Raw genomic sequence first — 22,632 nt, 5'->3', positions numbered from 1 at the left:
ATAGGTACGTAGTTTGTTTATTTTTTAAATTGTGACAAATAATTATATTTGGGGCAACACAAAATAAAATTACTTTTCATATTTCGAGTGACTTTTGGAAACGTTTTTTTTAACATCTGTAGCTTTAATAGTTGTGTTCATTTACATAATTTAATTGTATCGATGTGGAATAAGTGGAAGCTACAATTTTATAAAGAGGTCAATTAAGGTTAATTAATTCCACGGCACGTTCTACCGATGCTGTGATTGTTGATAGAGCTATTTTCGCAAGATGTTTTTAAAGGAAGAGCAAAACAATCAATAGCAGGAACTGTTACCTAATATTCTTGTTGTTGACTAAGAAACAAAGGCATCGTCTATTATCCACAAAGTGTTTGTCTATTATAAACTTCTATATCTATACTCTATACTATATTGTAAAGAGGACCGATGTATTTATTTGCTACAATAAACTTTGAAATGATTGAATTAATAAATTTACTTTCAGTATAATAATCAGATATCAGGCAGAAATGATGCTATTGAAAACAAAAATACTGATCAATCCTAAATAAGAAAAAATATATTTTTTTCAAATAAATAAATTGAATACCCAAAACTACGATCTGATACTGAAAAGACCGGACCTTTTTAGAACTCAAGAACCGTAGTTGGACATGCATATAACATACACTATCATCGCCACTACGAAAAAAAGTACAAACGTTACAAAGGCGTCAATAAATAGGCTTATTTGAATAAAAGCTGTGAGTTTAGAAGAGCAAAAGATATATTCGTTGCCTTTTAGAAGAAATAATACACAAATTATATTCATGCGTTCATACTTGCATAAATTACGTCGAGTAGACTAATTATTATTCTGATGCACAAATGGTGCTTCGCGTCGCTTATAAGAGCGAATATATTATTTTTATTCGTGTCCTTTTGCGGTTTCGTTTTAATTTTTATAGGTATATTTTGAAACGGCGTGGTATGTATAACTAACATTACTGTTTTTTCGACAGATATTTCGGTGTATGCGACGAAGTCAAGGGTCTGTGTGTCCCTTAATATATAGGGAATAGCAGCAAAATATATATAAAACCACATTTTGAATTGATATGATTTTGTAAAAAAATTAAGCTTAGTTTTATGTCTGCTCTTGTACATATATCATGAACATTATTGTTTGTTTTAACATTATAAAAGTATCTTTTATAAGTCGAAATATAAATATCTTATACATGATGAACCACCACCTCACCATCTTGACCATACAAACTTAAAATACAAAATTATCAATTTAGGTTTTGACGAATGTTCAGCTTTGGGTGTTACCGCACTTTCTTTGAAATTAGTGAAGTCGGTGCAGTCATTAATTAATTCGTACATCTATATCAGGTAACTAATTAGTATTTTCCTTTCGTATCGGTTTGCTTTTCATCAGCAAGGCTATTCAATCTAAACTTGAATAAATTATATCATTATATAGAATATCATATCAGTAAATATAATGATATCATTATATATCCCTGAATAAATATCTGATTGGTGGAGGATATTTTATCGTACGCTCGGAAGCATTACGAAACGTCAGTTATGTCGGTTTCAGTGCAGTTCGTAGCGTCAACAAGCAGTGCCGCGAAAGGAGTATCGCGGAAATGAAGGTTGTCTGGAGTCTGACACCATTTCCGTCTGATGCGGCCCGGAAGTGCGCATTCGCTAAACATCGCGCCTGTTTAACAGTTATGCTATCTGTGAGACTCCGACGTTTTCAAATCGCGCCTTTATTTAAAAGCATTGTTATAAAAAGCATTGTTTAGCGACTGTTTTAATCAGACGTATCACGGGTATCTCTGGTATCTGAAAATCGGCAACTAACTTAAGATCAAATATCTTATAAACAAAAGTTTTTTTTGTTGAAACTGGTCGACGAAGATTTCTGGATATCATTCTGCAGGTTTGACCATTTCTTCGCATTTCAAGTGCACTGCCAATCTCCGTTGGGGCTAAGTCAGGCATAATTCAGTTCTCAACTCCAGAAAGATACGCGATTAAACAGAACTAACAAAAAACAGTATTTCAATGAAACTTTAAACCAAACTCGGAAGGAAGAAATACTCGAAGTTCGCTCCAGATTTATTCAAATACACCTTGTATTTGAATAAAATTAAAACAATGTGTTGTTCAGTTGTTTTCTTAATTTGAAAATATTTCTTTTTAAATTAATTGAGGCATAAACCAGCCAGCAACCTTATATGATACTGATATCAAACCTTTTTTCTGTGTTCCGCTAAATATACCGGTGTGTGTATGTAGTAGTACGCTGCATTCCGTATTTTGTATGCGAGTAAGTGATTACATTTTTAAACTTATATATGACCCATTACCGGCCCACTAAAGCGCACGGGCCTCCTACGATACTGAGAAGGGGTAAGACCGTCCGGTCCACCACGTTGGCCCAGTGCGAATTTGTGGACTCCACACACCTTTGAGAATATTATTGAGAACTCTCAGGCATGCAGGTTTCCATGTAGGTTTGAAAGTTAGAAGTGCGTGCTGGGATTCGAACTCGACCGAGAAGGTAAGTCGAAATCCTACCACTGGGCTATCACCGCTTTCTATTGACTATAAATAACATAGTATAAATAAAATGAAATGAACGATAGAAATAACTTCTAAAAGAGAATTTATATTCAAAGCTCGGATAAATAAGACCATTAGCAGGATGAAACTTCGCTCAATACTAAATGGGCCAAAGCGGGCGAAGTGGACTGCACTAATACGGTTACAAGGGTGGCTTATCTGTTTTGGATTTCCCTTTGGTATTTGTTGGGAACTAAACTTTGACCTTGATTATCCTTATTATCATCAAACCAACCGATTGACATCCACTGCTACGCATTTGTAGGAAATTCCAAATGTCTTAGTTGGGCTGTTTGCGTTCAGCGGTTAAATTGGAATGAAAAATGAATGACTTCCAGTACTAAAAGTCGACTTTGTTACTCTCCATCCTTCCAACTATCGCAATGCCAAAACTAAAGTCGATTGGTTGTTTTATTTGTAAATCATCCAGGAGAATTTAATATTTTTCTAGGACCAAAACCTTTTAATAGCCCTGTCTGGTGGTCTGTCGTATTAACGTACCATTCCAGCGTATAAATGAACACTATGATCTAAGTAGATAGGTGGCTAATTTAAAGCATGAACAAACAAACAAACACATACACTTTCTCATTTATAATATTATACCAGCTGTTGTCCGCATTTATTTCGGTAGTTTTTTTTGAGATAAAAAGTAACCTATGTTACTCTCCGTCCTTTTAACTAACAAACTAAATCAAGTATATTGGTTGCTTATTTAGGGCTTGAACAAACAAACAAACATAATTTTCCAATTATAATATTTTTGTTATTTCTACCAGTGTACTGTATAAAGGTTACTAATTAAATACCTGTTGTACGACGAAAAACAGCTGTTGAAAAAGAAGTAATTTTAAGACGCTAGGAAGTTGTAATAGCAGAAGAATGTTATAGAACAGTTCATCATCACCATCATTTCGACCTATTACCAACCAACTATGGCACGGGTCTCCCTCAATAGGACAAAACAGAAGGGGTACAGGTTTATGTTGTATGTTTAAGGGGCCGTAGTCTACCACGCTGGCCTCGACAACTTGGTTTTGAGAACATTATAGAAAACTCTCAGGCATGCAGTTTTTCTCACGACATTTTTCTTGCAAGTGATATTCTTATTGCTTAAAATGCACATAACCATAGAAAAGTTAATGATGTGTGCTGGGATTCGAACTATGCCCCCCGGAAGCGAAGCCGAAATCCTAACCACTAGGCCATCACTGGTTCATGAAACAGTTAGAAGAAGTCTATTAATAGGAAATTAATCGGTATTGTAACGATAGTTACAAAAGAGAGATAATATTCAAGCTCGGATCAACAAGATCATTAGCGGTCTGAACCCACTCAAATCTAAATGGGGCATAACAAGCCAAGTGGGTTGGACTGAAACGGATACAAGGACGGCTTATCTGTTCCGGATGCGAGCCTCCTCCGGGAACTCTAGTTGAGCCTTGATTGCCGCACAATGTAACTAATAGTCTTTACGAAATTTATTTCCCAAGTATAATATAGAACGATTTATATTGCTTTGAAAACGTTGGGGGTAAGGTTACAATAATTATAACACCATATAACATAATCTATGGTGTTCGTAATATTGTAATCTAACTCCATACGTTTCTTGGTTAAGTATAACTTCAATTTATATTGCTTTGAAAACGTTAGGGGTAAGGTTACAATAATAATAACACCATGTAACATAGTCTATGGTGTTCGAAATCAGTTTCATCATCATCATCATATCAACCGATACACGTCCACTGCTGGACGTAGGTCTTGATGATGTGGTCTCAAGTGGCTGGAATAAGCACGTTTTGTTTTAAATGTGCGATCACATTGACAGCACGTCAGTACTCCACCAATCATATTGTTATATATGGCCATTACGCCTAGCATCTTGTTCTGCGCGCCTTTTAACTTCAAACTCCGATAATTTTTTGGAGACGGAGTGTCTCCATCGCGGACTATCTTCCACAAATTCCCACAGTGGGGTTCATATCACATCTCTTCATGTGCCGCTTTAGCACGTCTTTATATCGCAAAAGTAGCCCGCCCTGTTTACCAACCTGCAATTCGGAGAAAAATATGCGCTTAGCCGCTCTTTCTTTACCCATTCTGATTATGTGTCCCACAAAATTCATACTCGTCTATGAATTATGTGGTCCTGGTTTCAATTCTTAGGTTCATAGAAATGTTAAGTATTAGGTTTTTCTGTCACAATTTTTTTTAAAAGTCAAAGTCAAAGTCAAAAATATCTTTATTCAAGTAGGCCCATAGGTGGCACTTTTGATGCGTACATAAGAATTACACGGTAGTGAGATGATGGCAATAACCACATTCGTAAACTTAAAACTAAAGCTACGAGGGTTCCAAACGCGTCCTGGTCTAAGAAGAAGCCCACAACAAACATAGCCGGGTGTTTTTTTTTGTTATCACCATCTTACAATGTCATTTAAAATTATTAGAAGAGCAACCCAGGTTGCTCTTCTAATAATTTTAGAGCAATAATTCACACCCAAGCTTTTTTATCGATAACGTAGTCTACTCATACTATAATAGGACTTTTCCATAAGCTTACGTTTAATACAATTGAACTTTTTAAGAGACATCTCCAAGATATCAATAGGCAGTTTATTGTAGAATTGTATGCAATTTCCTTTAAACAAATTATGAATTTTATGTAACCTAGCACTGTAAGTTTATTCTTACTTCGAATGTTTAAATTATTGCAATCACATTTTTTTTAAATTTAGAAATGTTTTTAAATTAAAATAAATATTCGGAACGCCATATAACATAGTCGATGGTCTTAAAACAACACAATACAATTTGAATTATTTCGAAAATGGGGATCTAACAATATTAAAACAACATAGAACATAGTCAATGGTATTTTAAGTTTACTTTGTGTAGTGGAATACGCTTATTTTCTCAAGGTCTTAACTGAACGAGTGACTGACTTATTGGTAGGCTAAGTATAAATAAATAAATAAAAAAATAATATTTGTTTGCGTTACGAAATGATAGAATAAACGATGTAATAGACCAGAAAAAAAAGATCCTTACTTTTAACAGCCGACGTCATTTAAGTACCAACTATTGTCTCGTACGCGTCTGTTTTGCTTTTTAAGCCAGCGTGAACCTTTTGCTTTCCCGGAATAATAATCATATGCCCATCTCCAGGCTACGTTTGAGTAAGCCGAATAAACGTTACTGACTAACAAAGCAAGATTGTGACTAAACATGTATACCTGTTGCAACAAATGTATGAAACTGAGTTGATTTACTACAAAAAATCATGTTTGGCATATAGCATGTAGAAGTGGAATTATCAAAGGATATTTCTGAAGGAAAACTTCTTTATCCGCGCTAAGGGATAAGTACGGGAAAACTTTAGGATTCGCGTCACCGATGACCTCGACATGTTCGTGACTTATTGCGCCAGACTAGCGACGTGTAATATAGGGGCCAGTATACATGTTTATGTATTTGTATACTAGTAATTGCATAAAGAAGTTGTTTGCTATTATATGTTATTTTTAAGTGAAATATCAGGCAAACAAGCAAGCGAGTCTGTAGATGAAACATTGTTCAATAATTTTCAAGTGTGCAAGCGAAATTATCTGGTATCTCGGTTGCTGTTGAGCTAATCACTGTCCTGATATTTTCGCTTCCCTAATAATATTATTACCTGAAACAACAATTCTGCGTAGAACCCCTCGTCATAATTCGATATCGCTATCCTGCTGATGTCGAACCCTAATGAGGCAATTGATTTTCGACATTGCCTTTCATTATCGATGGAATGTTACAATAGATTCTCCGTAAGTATTAATTCCGTGAACATGTACTACGAGTTTAATACAAAATGATATTAGTTAGAGGTAATTTAAACCTTAAGCTTCTTTAAATCCCACCCTTTTTATTTAAGAACTCCAACCTCGTTTTTTTAAGGGCTCGTTGAGCCGCAGATTCTAGATTTTTTTTAATTCTTATTTTTGAGGGACTAGATCGTAACACCTCTGAGACCTGAGGCGGACGGCTTTTAATATTGACCTATTGCTGAAGAGCGCTTCTACTTTTAGAATATATAAATACCTTTTTATGAACCGTTATCTATTTTTTTAGGTACTTTTCATGTACTTTTGATTATAATCGTTAAACCAGCATGGGAGCAGGTGTTGATCTCAACGTCGTAAATCTCTGTTTTATGGATAGTGGTGGTTTGGATTCAGGGAGGTTCCAGGATGAGTCTGTGATGATGATGATGCAGTGCACTGTTGGGCTGAGGACATTGTTGCTATCACATGAAACTCCGATTACCCACTACCGGTAGTACAGTATAAAGATGAGTTCGACGCCGCCGCCGCTGTATGTCCTATTGAGGCCAGTAAGTATCCTTTTCAACTCCCATTACTTAAGGTACGATTGCCTTATCGAACTTTTGATTATCGAATGTAACGCAAGTAAGGAAACTTTTGTTACTGGCACTGAAAATTTCTAAATACAAACCCCAAAATTTACCTAAAAAATTAAAGCTCCGACCTGAGAATCAAGGACTGGAGAACGTCACTCGTATTAAAACTTGCCAACCACAAGACTAATAAAACCACTTAATAAAACTGTAATAACCCCTTCTCATTGTGCGAGGAGACCCGTGCTCTGTAGTGGGCCGGTAATGGGTTGATGTGATGATGATGATGATGAATACCCTGAACGAGTACACGGCGACGGCAGACTAGAGTAGAGTTGTGAACACCCCTCCAAGCTCTCGGGTGTAGTACGAGACGACTACGGAAATATTACGAGCAGCGTCCTCTGTCCTACCATACATATCTAATTTCGGCGTTCTTATTCGTGAAGCATAAACATAGCATATATGCACTTGAGAAAAAAAAACATTGCAAACCAACGAGTATGATTCTGATAGTACTCTGTAGTTTAAAATTACAAGATAACGCAAAAATGGGTCATTGTATCGTTAAAATATTGGAGACCTTGAGTAAACTGGTACAATGTTTCGAGGAAGTGTTAAGCAAAACTTGACTCCATTGTTCTTTACGGTAGTTAACTATAACTCGTCCGCAAGTTGCATATAAATTTCAAGTTTCAAAGAAACTTTGACTGCAACTATAACATTTCACAGGTAATTTCAACTGGGAATATGCATTCGTGCAATGTTCTTGAAGAACAATCTATTTCAAACTCAGAAAGATGACTTGAAAGATTCCGGACTGATGAACTGTTTACGGAAAAACCTAACTAATTAAACGTTCTAGTCGCTTTTAACAGTTACGATCATGACGGTGATTGGTCCGGAACTTCTCCTCTAACAGTTCACTGCTGGAATGGAGGAGCTTTTGCCCATAATTACCACGCTGTGCAAACGGGTTTTTGATCGGAGTAGATGGTAGTAGAAGCACAGAGAACGTTGTTACGCGTTCTCAGTTATATTCCCGTAGTAGCCTAGTACGACACCCGTGAGAAGAGGACGTTGGTAAGTTTAAACTCACTTAATTAGGGCTTCAATTTTGCTTACTAGGATATGCACAACGTTACAAAATTTTAAGTCAGCACAACTTTTTAAGCCTTGACAAAACAAACTTGCCAGAAACTTAAACGAACAGTTAACATCGTGTAAGCAGCTTTACCCCACTTTTTAACTCCCAACGATTTACGAGTGTATCACTTGGCGGAGTCTCAGCTGTTCTCTTGTGAGGAACGATGCGGAAGTTAGGAAACTTAAGTTTTAAATAAGCACTCAGTTAAGTCAGCCGGCGAATTGTTGGTAAACTTTTAGAATTCCTAATTACCTTTTAGTTGGCACTTGGCGCATAATATTACAGCTATTTACTTTTTAAGCCGATAACTTTATCGAAAATCAATTTGAAGATCGCTGAGCCGCATTGGATCAGCATGGTGGGTTTAAGAACGATATTTTGTAATTTCGTGGATAATCTTTGAATATAAAAAATGGAGATTATTATTATTATATCCAAAATAATTGTATATTAAAATCATCAACACTGAAATGTTTTAAAATGTTATTTTTTTCTATTGAATTAATATGTTACTGCTGTTTTTATTAATTTTTTTATCTTGAAAAAACTTTTATACCAATATCCAATCGCCGTCCGAGAATAGCGTGCAAACTATAACAATACTTTAACTATTTTGTAAAACTAAATAAAATCTAAAACATCCTCGAAACCACCGCAGCGAGGCACAGTTCCTAAGATGCTGGCAGCATTGCCTCTTTGGATGGCCAAACTAATTCGTTGGCCAAGGTAACTGCCCGCTCTTGGATCACCGGTAGACTCGATAACCCTTTTCGATAATTCTTTGAAAAGGGCTCTTGCCTCCGGACCCCACGGTCCCAAAGTCTCTACTCCAAAAGGCTCAAAAATGATCCAGGTTTTCATATTTACGCCTCTTGGCCTGCTCGGCACTGGTAGCAGCCACACCTACCATTGACGAGGTGGCCTGGATGTGTGATGCAGCTAGGGTATCAACACAAGTTGCATCCCACAGAAGTGACCTTCCAAGCCTCCAAGGTATGAGCGTCATACCATCAGGTCTCTTGCCATCGCTCCGCGCCTAACCAATAGGTTCTAATACAGCTGGTACGTGAGCGGTAGCAAGTATAGTTTTTATTAGTTTAATATCTATTGAGGAAGCATCGTAATTTAACGCAGATGTTATTGTCTTACTAAGTAGAAGTTATGTTTGTATTTTTCATTTAAAAATTTAAAACTGCCAAAAATATAGCAAAAATAACAGGGTATTTTTTTTAAATAATGGACGGTTGGCTGACTTGATGTTAAGTTGAAAACAATCGCCTATAAACAGAGCGTCACTTTACAGAGCATGTAAGGAAGTCCTATAGCGTGCCGCACTGTGCTAAATAACCTGAGGCGTAGGTGTTAAGCCCAATGAGCCTGTAATTACACCGGCCATAACGCTTTTCAGACCGAAACAAAGCATTGCAACACAAGTTTTGTGGCAGAGTAGACAAGTTCTATCACAAAAAGCTCTACTATTACAAATTAAAATTGAAACAAAGAAAAAAAATACGCACAAACACACACGCACACACACGCATACAAAACGCGCACACCCACAAACAAATCAAATGTAGCTACCTAAACACCCGCCTCAAAAATTTATATAATTCTCTTTTTTATTCATTTATTTATTATATTTTTCCTTTTATATAATTTTCCCTGTAAAATTTACAAACGTTTGTTAATAAGACCATAGATATAGCGAAGACACTGTCTCCTGTAACACAGTTTAAACTAACACAGGAGACAGGGCTTCACACTCATGAAATGTATACGTTTATTTTGATAAAATAAAGATATTATTATTATAATCACTAAGCTAAAAGCTCCAGTACTACTTACCAAAAACTCTACTAACTAATAAAGCCGTTTAAGCCGTATTTACAGTGATCGCAAATCTTAACGAAATCCCAGTAAAATATTGCTTCCTAGTTCAAATTCAAAGACCAAAACTTCTTTAGTTTTTAACTTTGAAATATAACTTACAGGTGCTTTTAAATGTCTTTAACCTAAAAGCTTATAAAAGAGGTACTTTAAAGTTATTTTATCATAAGTTACAGCATCTGTGTTAAGATACAGATGCTTGGTAGCCGAACTAAAAGAAAAGTTGGATCACTCACAATTGGCATGATAATTTTAGCTTATACCCTATTTCGGATTTATAAACATTAACAACATATTCGGAGTTTTTTAGTTATATTGTTTTCAAACTTATTTGTAAGGCTTTGCGATCAATAGTGTATCTTTATTAAATGTCATCATTTTATCTCCGATTTATGGATCGCCAAAAGTCTGTCAAATATTTTCAGCGAATAATATGTTGTCTCTGGTCATAAATTTGGAACGATAAAGAATATTTTTTGCGTTTGCAAGTTATTTTTTGAATAGATTATTTTATTGCCACGCGTTTGTGTAAATGCAATGATTATTGCATTAACGGAATGCATGACATGTTACATTGAAGAAAGTGACCTGTCGCATATGTAGCTTCTATAATTTATTTTCGGGGTAGCCCCTTAACTACACATCCTGCGATTTGTTGGCAGTTATCCAGCTCACTGAACAGTTTTGTCTTTACTATTATAATATTAAGAAGTTGAAAGATACGCATTGCAACTATACAGATAAATATGATTTAAGTGTCTGTCATCGGTCTTGTAAACCTTTGAAGGACTTTTATTCTTGCTATTCAATGTACCTTATTATTTTTGACGCGTCTGTGTGTGACTGTGTGTTGTGTCCGTCTGTGGCATCGTATTTCCCGAACGTATGAAACGATTTTTATATATTTTTTTTGTTTGAAAGTTAATTAGTCGGTAATGATCTAAATTGTTTGATTAAAATCGGTCCAAGATGGCCGCCGAAATAAAATGACGAATTACATTTTTTCCACAACTCCCTCAATATTTGTATCAAATGAAACGGCTTGACTAGTTAAATAATGTGAACTATATTTAAGTCGGGGATTTTTTAAATTTAAAATCTATTTTTTTTATTCAACTACCAGTTAGCCCTTGACTGCAATCTCGCCTGACGATGATGCAGTCTAAAATAGTAACTGTTAGGTGGATGGCAGTTATAATAATAATAATTATAAACCTTAATCGGTTTCTACGTGACATCGTAAAGAAACCCTTAATCTACTACTCCCGCATTTTTTTTAGTATTATTACAGTCACATTAGGCTCACCTATGCTTCAGTATGGTGGTCACAAGATGGCACTTTTCGGGACGTATTCCTTGCATGTCTCGCGGAATGTTGCTGTTTAAAGACGATGTTTTTTCTTACAATCAGTAGGTATAAAGTAAATCGTAAAAGTAAAAAAATATGTACAACAGAATTTTTACCACTAATTTCATATAGTACCTACTGCTTGTCCTGTTTCGTTGAAGAAACTTTACCCTCATCTGATTTTCTTAACGAAAAATCCAAAAAAATATAACTTATAAGAGAATCCATCTTAATGAGAAGAATAGCGGGGCTAAAACCAAATTAAAATTTGCAGCTCAGTGATTGGTAAAACAATGATGACGTCGAATTTAAGCGAACAATTTTAAGGAGTTCTGACAGCTTACCTGGAAGTTTCCTGAAATTATCCCTCATTGTTACAGGCATTTCAAAAGTTTCAAGGCACCTCTGAATTTTGCACAAAGACTTATGCGGTTTACTGCGAGGAATACAAGCTAGCGTTTTATTTTAAATATGTTTAATACAAAATTCCTATAAAGCAATTCGTACATTGTTTATTTTTAGTAGCTACTTAATATTTATTGTGGATTTATTGATCTACCTCGTTTGTCTTGGTTAGCATTTTCAACTACGGATTTTTTTTAGTAGCATAATATAAAGATAGTCTTAATCGTCAAGAGAGAAGAGTATAAAGCTACGCACCTCACGGTTGTGTCCCGAATACACGTATTTTTTAAAAATTAAAATGCTTCTAGCTCACAGTGAGCTTTATTAATTTAACTTTACCATTTTATTGAGATAAAAATAAGCTTTACATAATTTCCAACCATCAAGAAATTTCCACGCCATGTTATGATTAAAGCCTCCGTTTATTCAGATTTTCAATCGCGAGAGTAGCAATTTTAGTAATAACAGCTATGCGGCGATTTAAATGCAGCGTTGGCCATTTTGCAACGCAATTAAATGTTGCTGAGTCAATGGGACTTTTAAATAAAACCTGCCTCAGTGTTTCCATTCTTTGTGTAGAAAATAGCCCTTTGTCTGATGGAAATAGATTTTATCGTCTGCCACTTCGACTAGTGGTGCCGTGGAAATGCTATTGTAATGCTAAAAGCTGTGTCGTTTAAGTATTTGAAATCATTTGCTCAGCTTTTATGTTTTGCTATTTTCTTTTTCACCCACGATGTGACGGGACGAGTACGGTATCCAAGACTGTGGGAGTGTGGGAGTTCGTACCTATCTAACTTATCCCTTACAACGTGTAACCGAACTACGAAATACTATTGAAGGGTGCATAAGAATATTTCAAAAGAAATCACCCTGTAATGATATTAAATCATAAGACGCCTATTTATTTTCAACTATAGACAAACTACTTCAAAAATAAGTGTTTACTTATGATAACCCTATTGTAAAGAAAATACCGATACGCACATATTACCTTGATTGTAACGTTGTATGTGATGTTGTATGTATATATCTGATTTCATTCAGTAAAAATTATTTCAGTGATGTAATATTTCGGTTTACATTAACACGTTCTATATCGTTATCAACACATATTTTTATTCGTAGCTACCATTTAAAACATAAACATTTGTAACAATTATCTTATTTTTTATTTTATAAATTAATATTGGCAAACCCTATAAATATAAATATCTCCTAATTAAGGTAAGTACGAGCCCTTTTGAGCACTTGGTAACCCAGTGATCCATAAAGGGATTTTCGCATTTCTCGCTTAATATTTTCAAAATACTGTTGGAGTTTTCGTGCATCCTGCTCATCATTGATGCAGGTCTTTTTCTCATGATTGCGTAGAAGTAATGCACTGTAAAAGCGCGGCAGCCCCAACAAAACTCTGAAGCCATTATAAAATGATTATTGATAGCAGATTGGCGCAGTGGGCAGCGACCCTGCTTTCTGAGTCCAAGACCGTTCCGGGAATAGACCGTGGGTTCGATTCCCACAACTGGAAAATATTGGGGCTAGATGGCGATGTGTGTATTGTCGTAGTATATTTATTTATTTAATATATTAGACTTTTCGCTACTGTATAATCTGATAATAATTTTATTCCAAACTTTTCAGAACACCTGAAATTAATGTCATTTTAATTTTCCCTTCCGAAGTCCACAATTCCACTATAAATTAACCCTTGACTCCAAATTTATTAAGTTATGCTGTCTAAGATGGTGACGGGCTAACCTATTAGGGGTATGACAATTATATTAAACTCACCTAATTGGGTTCGGTCTGGTCTGGTGGGAGGTTGCGGCCGTGGCGATTTAGCGTTCCGGTACGATGTCACGTAGAAACCGATTAGGGGTATGGGTTAAATATAACTACACGACCCCTAACAGGTTAACCCGTTACAATCTTGGATTGCATTATCACTTACCAGTAGGTGAGATTGCAGCCAAAGGCTAGCCAGTCCTAGGCTAGTGGTGGAAAAAAAAAACGTAACGACTTTTAGTTCACGCGGCCGAAATTGTGGGGTAGTATAAAATAATGTAAAAGTTCAGAAGCTAAAACGGAAGTTAACGGTTGCAACTGTTCATACATTTTAAATTTACGGGATGCTATTTAAAATGCACTTTAAAGGCTCAAAAGTGCTAATATCAGCACCCCAGTTCGGAGCATTGCAACTTGCAAGTTTTGTATGTGTCTGCGAAAAGTGAATATTACGCTGTAGATTCTACACTTGTATCTAATTGAACCTCCCCGTAACAGCACAGCTATTATCTGGAGTGAGGGTGGCTGCCCTCACGCGTATACAACCCCCAGTTCAGTCGCGATCTCCACGCGGGATGCACGTGCTCGATATTTCCCTGGTTTAGAGGGAAAAGTTTTGCGATCGTCGGGAACCGCGTAGAGTATTACAAAATAAAATGGAGTACTTTTCGATGCAGTGCGTTCGTTGATTATGGATGATTGACTGTGTATTTTGATAATGACGTGGAATAGTTTGCAGTGATTGCGGGATGAAAGGTTTGTTCGGACCTAATCGGTTTTTTCTTAACTTAAATTTATAATAATCTCTATTTACTACTTCATTCAAAAAAACTCACATAATTACCACAAATAATTAAAACCACTAGGCCAAATTAGCTTTAAATGGTTTCTTATAAACAATAAACTAATATTTAAAAGATGTATGACAATAAATTAAAGTTGAATTATGCATGTTAGTTTTGTTTTTAGTCAATAATACGGAAGGGAATAATATTTTGGAAAACAAATTAAATTAATCTGTATACACTTTCAAATACAATTTGCATAAAAAATAAAACTAAATCAATTTTGTAATTGATTTCCACATTCCACAGAAATCATTTAGTTTGCAGTTACCGTATGCAAAATTTTAAGTTATTTTTAAATGTTTTTAATAGATATTTTATGTACTTATAAATTAGCCATTGATATCTGTTTGAGTGCTGACTCACTGACTCCGACTTAGCAGCCAACTTAAAACCCCTTTTTGTGATATACCAATAACATTATTAGCTTGAAAATGTTACTTAGAGAAAGCTGGCCGAAACCGGGCAATGAGCACCACTTTCAAAATAAACGTTAGAAATTACTGCCCCTCATTCTGAGAACTTTCAAACTTGTCTACTGGTACACATTTTTTTTTTTATTTAAACTCAACCTATCGAACCAGTAGTCGTGAACATTCATATTCATATTTCGCAACCCGACACTTCGCGTCTTAGTAGATTCTGTAAACGGAATTGGCTTTTTGAATAATTTATCTTTATGTCAAAGGGAAGATAAGAGCTACTATGGTAAGTTTCGCAAGATATCTATAATTAACTGCTTTAAAGCGGTAATAATACGTCATTTGTTTTGTTGTGAAGCCTACTTTCATTATAAAACTTTTCCTAATTCCATTGCAACTGAATAAATGGTATAAAGATATTATTTTTATTTCATTTCAGTAATAAATTACCCTCTTTCAGTTAAAGTTTCCGTGATCTATTGGTTAGTATGTTTACCAGCTGCCTAGGTTTGATTTCCGAATCTAACAAAAAATGATTAAATAACGGTTTTCTGCAATCCCCAATATCTAGCTAGGAGTTAGGAAATTGGCGTTGTCAACCCAAATCAATCCCAAACTATAAGAAAGGGTTCTAGGCACAGAAGTGGGGCGTTAATATCCCGAGTGTGACTATAGTGACATTAATTCTCAGTTGCGTCATTGTTATAATTTCTCATTTCAGGACCTATTCCTTTAAAGGTGAGCATTTACCTACGTACTTAAGTTTAGGTTACCTTACAAAGATTATGATCAAAGATTATCTCACAAACATGAAATTAAAAATATTGGGTAGAGGCAGGCCTTACTTTGCGGAAATTTATAATATATTATGAAAATTAAGCATAATTCACTATACTCCGCGAACTGGTGAAATTTTTAATTTCTTCAATCCATTTAAATCTCACCAAACAGACCCTCGGCAATATAGCCTCTACGCACGTTTCGCTCCGAAACCGGAGCATCCTCAGGAGATGTTGACTTTACAATGAATAATTGTTAAGTAATTAAAAAAAAACTATCAGTGGCATCCAGTAATATTGCCTACATATCAGTACTAAATTGGACCTCGTATCTGTAAAAAGTGCGAGGATGAGTCTTTGAATTTTTAGTGTTCCATTGTTCGACACTTATTCCTAAAAAATAGAAAGGCTAGAAAGGCAATCTCACCTTGTAGTACGTGATGATAAAGTCAACGATGGTAGCGGGCTAACCTATTAAAAATTAAGCGTACCGAATACATCAAAAGTGCCTTCGTCTTCTTCTTTTGATTTATGGAAAAGGGCCTTCCTTAGGTTTATTTGAACTAATATTTATTTGACTCTGACTCTGAAAGTTTTCCAAAAATTATTGTGCCACATCTTAAAAGAGATATGTTCTTGTAATTTTGTATTAAAATCTAAATTGAATATATTTGTGTCTCAAGAAAGCAGAACCTATTATTGGAAAAGGTCGGCAGAAATACCGTTAAGCTGGCGTTCCATTCACTTTTGTTCAGGTAAAATCTCAAATCTTCCAATAAAGCGCATATTCTCTTGACCTTATTTTGTAAATGTCCCAAATAGTTCGAATCGGGTATATTTGAGGTTTAATATACCAAATACTCGCCTTCAAAGAAATGATACCTTTGTACCGTTTGCTCGTTTTTTTGTATTGTTGGAAAGTACAAAGGTATTATTGTTAAAAGGGTATGGTTACTTTGACCCGCTCTGTACTAAATATTGCAATAAAGACGCTGTCTATATCTTGATATCTTTAAACGAACTATTCCAAGCAAATGTTATTTAATATCCTAGTCCCCTCTTAAGAGAAGTTGAAGTCCTAACTAGGCTATCACCACTTTCTCCATTAAGGTATACAATTACTATAAATTATTTTGTAGTTTTTATATAATCATCTTTAGCCCATCAAGGAAGCACTGGGCGGGTTTAAGTATACACACACGGACCAAACACTAAAGAATTTTAATTATTTATTGTAATTTTTTTTATTGTTAATATTTATGACATGGCATCTTATATATTTTTATTGCATTTTAATTTTAATTTAATTTTTAATTTTAATTTGATATTACTAATAATTTTTAAATGTATAACTATGGGTTATGGCTGAAATAAAGAGATTATTAATCATCATCTCAGTGATCATTTGTAGGGAGTTTTTTATTACCACGGGCTTGTGCTTGGATCCAGCGGCTCCCTGCGACTCACTTGATGTTATCTGTCCATTTGTCAGGGGTCTGAAAAAAATCTGAATAATATACAGTTAAATTAGAAAAATTAGAAAAATTAGCTCAATGTACACCTTTTATTAGAGAAGAGCGAGACCTCCTGGTACAAGTATATCATATGCTTAAAAGGAGATCTCAGCATAATAATTAAGATACGAATGTAATTGTTAATGAAATAAATTTATTATTATTATTTAACTAGCTTCCGCGCTTTTTAACCCGCGCAACTTCGTCTGCTACGAATCGGTTATTAATCGGTTTTAATATCTTAAAAAAACCTAGAAACGAATTGCAGCCGTCCAGTTTTATTTCCAAACTATGTTATTCGCGGCCGGGCGGCCCGCTACATTTTTTTTGCTTTTTGCGTTTCTATACCCGTCGCAACTTCTAAGCGATTGGTTCAATTTGAATAATTTAAAAAGGAATTTGCAGGTATATATATCAAAATTAATATTTATAAAACTATTTATTTGAATAAGGATTTATATCATGATAGGAATGTCAACATCTTACGATTATACCCGTATTTTTAAAGAAAAACTATTATTAAGTTTTTGTGACTTAACCATAACAGTTAGACATATAGCCTCGCGGATTCTTTTGTAGATAAACACGATTACTTTAAACATTTAGTACATTACTCTTATGTATCATCAATCACTTTCGCGGTGTACGCCAGTAAAACTCTTAAGTGGGTAAGACATCTTCAGAAAACATCGTTATTTTTCTGCCAATTCACAGGAAACCATAGTAGAATATATACTAAAACCTATAAACCATCTACACTTACATTCATCCATCTATACATCCATGCTCACAAACTTTCGCATTTATAATATCAGCAGGATGGTACGCATGCATTTGTTGTATCATATGTCTTGCGACTTGCTAGTATCTGTGATAGTTATGTCCTTTATCTCCGACAATATTGATCAGAACTTCATTAAATTTAGACAATACATGCTTGTTAGTATGCACTTTCAATTAAATAACATCGCTTTAAATTTATCGGAGCTATGAAGAAAAATTGATAATTTTTTCATCCCGTTTCCCGGAGGAAACTTATTGTTTATCGGGCTAAAAAGTATCCTATATGTTGACCCGGAATACCCGCTAAAACGATACCAAATTGTATTTAAATCCTTCAGTAGTTTTCACGTGATGCCCGGAAAGACAGACATACAGACATACAGACAGACAAATATTAAATAAAAATCTGTTTTGGACTCAGTATCGATTATAGACACGATGCGATAGCTGGACCTGGTGGCGCTGCAATTAGTTTGTAGGTGTTTTAAGATATTAAACCTGTACCTAATAACCGACTTGGTGCAGACAAAGTTGCGCGGGTCTGCTAGTTTTAAATATTTTTGATTACCCTGGATTCAAGCCCTTTAACGCGGTATCATAGGGGTGGAACAGTCTTACATGGCCGTCTTACTTTATTAATAAAAGAGATAATATTTACTCGCGTTTTTTAGGTATTTACAAACAGAAAAAACAACGTGTAGCTTAAATACTCATTAAAGAATTGAAATCATATTTATAGAAAATGGCGCAAAGTTGTTACTCTAAATGTGGGAATGGGTCTCACGTACCTTTTTCAACTTTGTGCAAGTACGTATTACTACAAATATTGAACACATCATCAATTATTAAAAGCCTATGCCAGTCCACTGCAGTACTAAATGACGATGTGTTTTTTCAAGCAAGTAATATTTCAATTGCTTAATACGCACATAACGTAGAAAATTTAGAAGAGCGTGCTTGGATTCGAACTTGAAGTGAAAGTGAAGCCGATGTCCTTAGCACTGGGCTATCATCGCTTTCACCTATGACCTACCTATGCATATGTATATATAAATATATGAGACGTAGTTATAGATCATCCACGAACAGTATTATTCAAACCAGACAAGTTGGATTATGCTGAAATATTAAGCAAAAATATGCTGAACAAAATCTTATATTATTCCGAGCGTAAATTCGTATATTTAAATTTTACGATGACACCTGAAACTTCGAAATCTCTACTAGTTTTTGAGCTCGTATTCGCAGCGCACTAAATAACGCTTCTTGGGAGGAAGCACGTCAACCTCGATTTATGCTCTGCAGTGTGGATATTACCGTAAATAGTAAAAATACAGATTAATTGGGGTCATAAAAGTTGTGACTCTTTTCGCGTAAACTCTATTTTATGTACTATCTAGTCGAAGTGAGGATTTTTATTAGCTATGCTAGCAGCTTTCTATTTTTTTTTATTTTTTATTATTTATTTATTTGATGACATTTTGTACCCATAGCAACTACAAAATACAAATATGTATATAAATCTAAAAACTTGAGTCTTATCTCTCTATTGAGTATATAATATTTATAGGTTATAGTTATTAGGTAGGTTCATTTACAACACAATTCATTGACTACTGAACTAGTATAGACTGTGTTTCAGTAGTCAGCCTTTCTCAATTATACAGGAAAACGGTCAACGAGAAAATAGGAAGAGGTTTTAACAAAAGGACATTTAAAATAAAATTTATAATTTTAACATGCAAGTAGGTATGTTCGTAATGGTGCCTTGTATATGTAGATATGTATACCGGGTGTGTAGTGAATGTATGCAAAGTAAGGTGTGTAGTATAGGTATACATGTTTGACATTTAAATATCTGTTGCCTAAGTGGGTTTTTTGTGGAATAGAGAGGATCCAGGGATTATTCTAATTTGTTTGACATAGAGGTATGCTATACATAGATTGCACGAGTTGGAGAAGAATATTGGCGTAAACCGATATTTTAACGAGTAGGTGTGGTACATCTCATGAAGACTTGATTTACTGAACTACGTAGAGAGTAAAATCGGCCTATGCTCCAATTATATTTCTCTCTCTTTTGAGGAATTTGCCTAGAAAAAGGTCTGCAGCTGTACCTTGGAGCATATTTAAACTATAAATGATGAGTAAACATTTGAATAAAAGAGTATAAACTTAATTATATTTTAATTTCCTAATTAAATGAATTTGTTACCAGGCCAAGAAATACAATGGATCATCGGCATTACATTGGCAGTTGGCCTGGCGGCCAGTTCTGGTGACAAGAGGCCACATTTCGTGGTGGAGCCACCGTCGCGGGTGCTATGGCCCGCAACGCGAGGCGCGTACGCGGCCTGCCGTGCTTCCGGGCACCCCACACCCGATGTCCATTGGGTCACTGCTGAGGGACAAGTGATAACGACTATACCTGGTTTGAGGTACAGTATACACCTATACATTTTATATCATTTGTAAGAAACACCGCCAATTTGTGTTTTAAATTTCATGGATCATGGTCAAAACTAACTAACAAAGATTTCATAAAAAAGTACGCAATTACAGCCATATCATCGGTTTCAAGTGTAGATGCTGCGATAGTCAAATATAGTGGATCATAGAAAAGTCACGAATTAATAAAAAGTTCGCGCCGCGCCGAGTTGTACGTTAGCGGGAATAGTCCGAAAGCGAATGACATTGATAGGTAGGTGGCGCTAGCGAATCGTGACATTTACATTCCTATTCAGTGTTAGATAGTAAGATGGAAATTAAGAAATTAATATAAATAAAAATAAAAACAGACTATTTATTGCTTGCACTTTAAATTCATTTGATATACGGAACAAAGTGTGTCTATTGGGATTGGTTCACTTTGGGTTATCGTATTATGGTAATAGAAAAAAGATTAAGGTGTAAAAGATACATCAAGGTATTACAATTAGATAGGGTTTATTACCAATTATACGTGTCGTGTTTAATAAAATTAACTTTAAAATATTTTCGTACGAGTATTAATGAATTGTTATTTCTTACCTTTTACCTTTTGTTACCTAACATCGTCTAACTAAATTTCTGAAAACGGATGGAAATTGGGATATGTCAGGAAAGTTTCAGAACAGGTATCCTGGATTAATTTCGGCGAACACTGTACTACATTTGCTATATTTGTAATATCATGGAAGTGGCCTCCTTCCTTTCCAATAGCCACCCCGATCCTCTTATTAATCCCCTACTCAACCAACTTCTATCTATAGAGTATAGTCCCAGTACGGGTCATCTCTCTAAAGCTTACCGGTCATTAGGTCATCGAATCGAATAGCATTTAATTTGCCTTAATAAAGTGATCATACTGCATTTATTGGCAAAGAGCTGTAGCAGTATTCCAATCTGCGTAACTCTTTCATTTATATTTTATACTATTTAATATAGATGGAGTATAATTTAATACTATGAAAATGAAGCTTAATTTCCTATACTCTGCGAACAGCAGGAGAATCTGTATGGTGTAATTTATAATAATTTATTTTTTCAGATTCTCCTGCTGTTCGCGGAGTATAGCAAATTAAGCTTAATTTTCATAATATATTATGGATATCCGCAAAGTAACGCCTGATTCTATCCAATAATTTAACACTGTCTGTTAGCTTAGCGTGTTCGACTACGGATGAAGGTCTTGAGATAATTTCCTGGCTAGTTAATATCTTCATCACTATTATAGACTTATAACCAGCCCACTATAGGGCACCGGTCTCCACTCAAGTAGAGAAGAAGAAGAGAAGAAGAGAGAAGGGCTTAGAGGGTAGTCCACCACGTTAGTCAAGTACAGATTTATCATGAAAATTAAGCTTAATTTTCTTAACTCCGCGAAAAGGAGGAGAGTATAGTGCAATTTAGAACTTCTTCAATAAGAATTGAATTTTACTAACTATTTTGGAATTACTACACACCAAACATATCTTCGGCAATGTACCCTCTACACAGGTTTCATCCTCAGACGATGTTGAATATACAATGATTTATTGTTAAGTCTCATATCATGGAATTCCGCAATAACCATGCTTTCCTTTCGAGGCATTAAACTATCACTTGACGGTGCAGGAGTACGATATGATAAGAAAAACATGCTATACTCATCACAAGCCCCTAGTTAGGAAATTGGCGTTTGTCAAACCTCGCACCTCGGAGAGCACGTTAAGTCGGTCCCATTTATGCTTTGCATTTTTATGCAAATGAACAAATTATTGTTCATCAATAGCCTTAAACCTCTACGCATTTTACGTCACGGTCACCATCACGTCGGGGTCACCACTTTACCCCTGCGCATTTCACGTCACGGTCACCATCACGTCGGGGTCACCACTTTACCTCTACGCATTTCACGTCGCGGTCACCATAACGTCGGGGTCACCACTTTACCAATGCCCTATATGGGTGTCTAAATGACACACGTCATAGCACTGGTATTGTTTATTGTACGCACAAGCACGACTGCCAATGGTGGCGAGAACGGGCGGAATCCTCGTGTGTCGTCGTGCAATACATTATATGTGTCGCTACAAGCCTTTAACAGTCCACTGCTGGACTCAAGGGAAGGGTTTGCCAGTTATCAACACGCTGAGTAGATGGGTTGGTGATCGCAGCAGATTGTAGTAGTAGCACAGAACACGCGGCACGTTTTCCGTTACGT

The 22,632-nt window shown here is 35.4% G+C and overlaps 1 protein-coding gene across 1 annotated transcript in view; it reads left to right on the top strand.

The window, feature by feature from the left end:
• The first annotated feature begins 14,177 nt into the window (after positions 1-14,177).
• The window catches only part of LOC120629642 (Down syndrome cell adhesion molecule-like protein Dscam2), a 70,886-nt gene continuing 62,431 nt past the window's right edge, over positions 14,178-22,632 (top strand). Inside the window, exons 1-2 of the mRNA XM_039898637.1 lie at positions 14,178-14,361; positions 20,167-20,386. Coding sequence (XP_039754571.1) covers positions 14,355-14,361; positions 20,167-20,386 — 227 coding nt within the window. The 5' untranslated portion in view covers positions 14,178-14,354. The remainder of the gene's footprint in view (positions 14,362-20,166; positions 20,387-22,632) is intronic.

Source organism: Pararge aegeria, chromosome 14 (genome assembly GCF_905163445.1).
Source record: "Pararge aegeria chromosome 14, ilParAegt1.1, whole genome shotgun sequence".
NCBI lineage: Eukaryota > Metazoa > Arthropoda > Insecta > Lepidoptera > Nymphalidae > Pararge > Pararge aegeria.
This window is presented reverse-complemented; position numbering and strand designations above follow the sequence as displayed.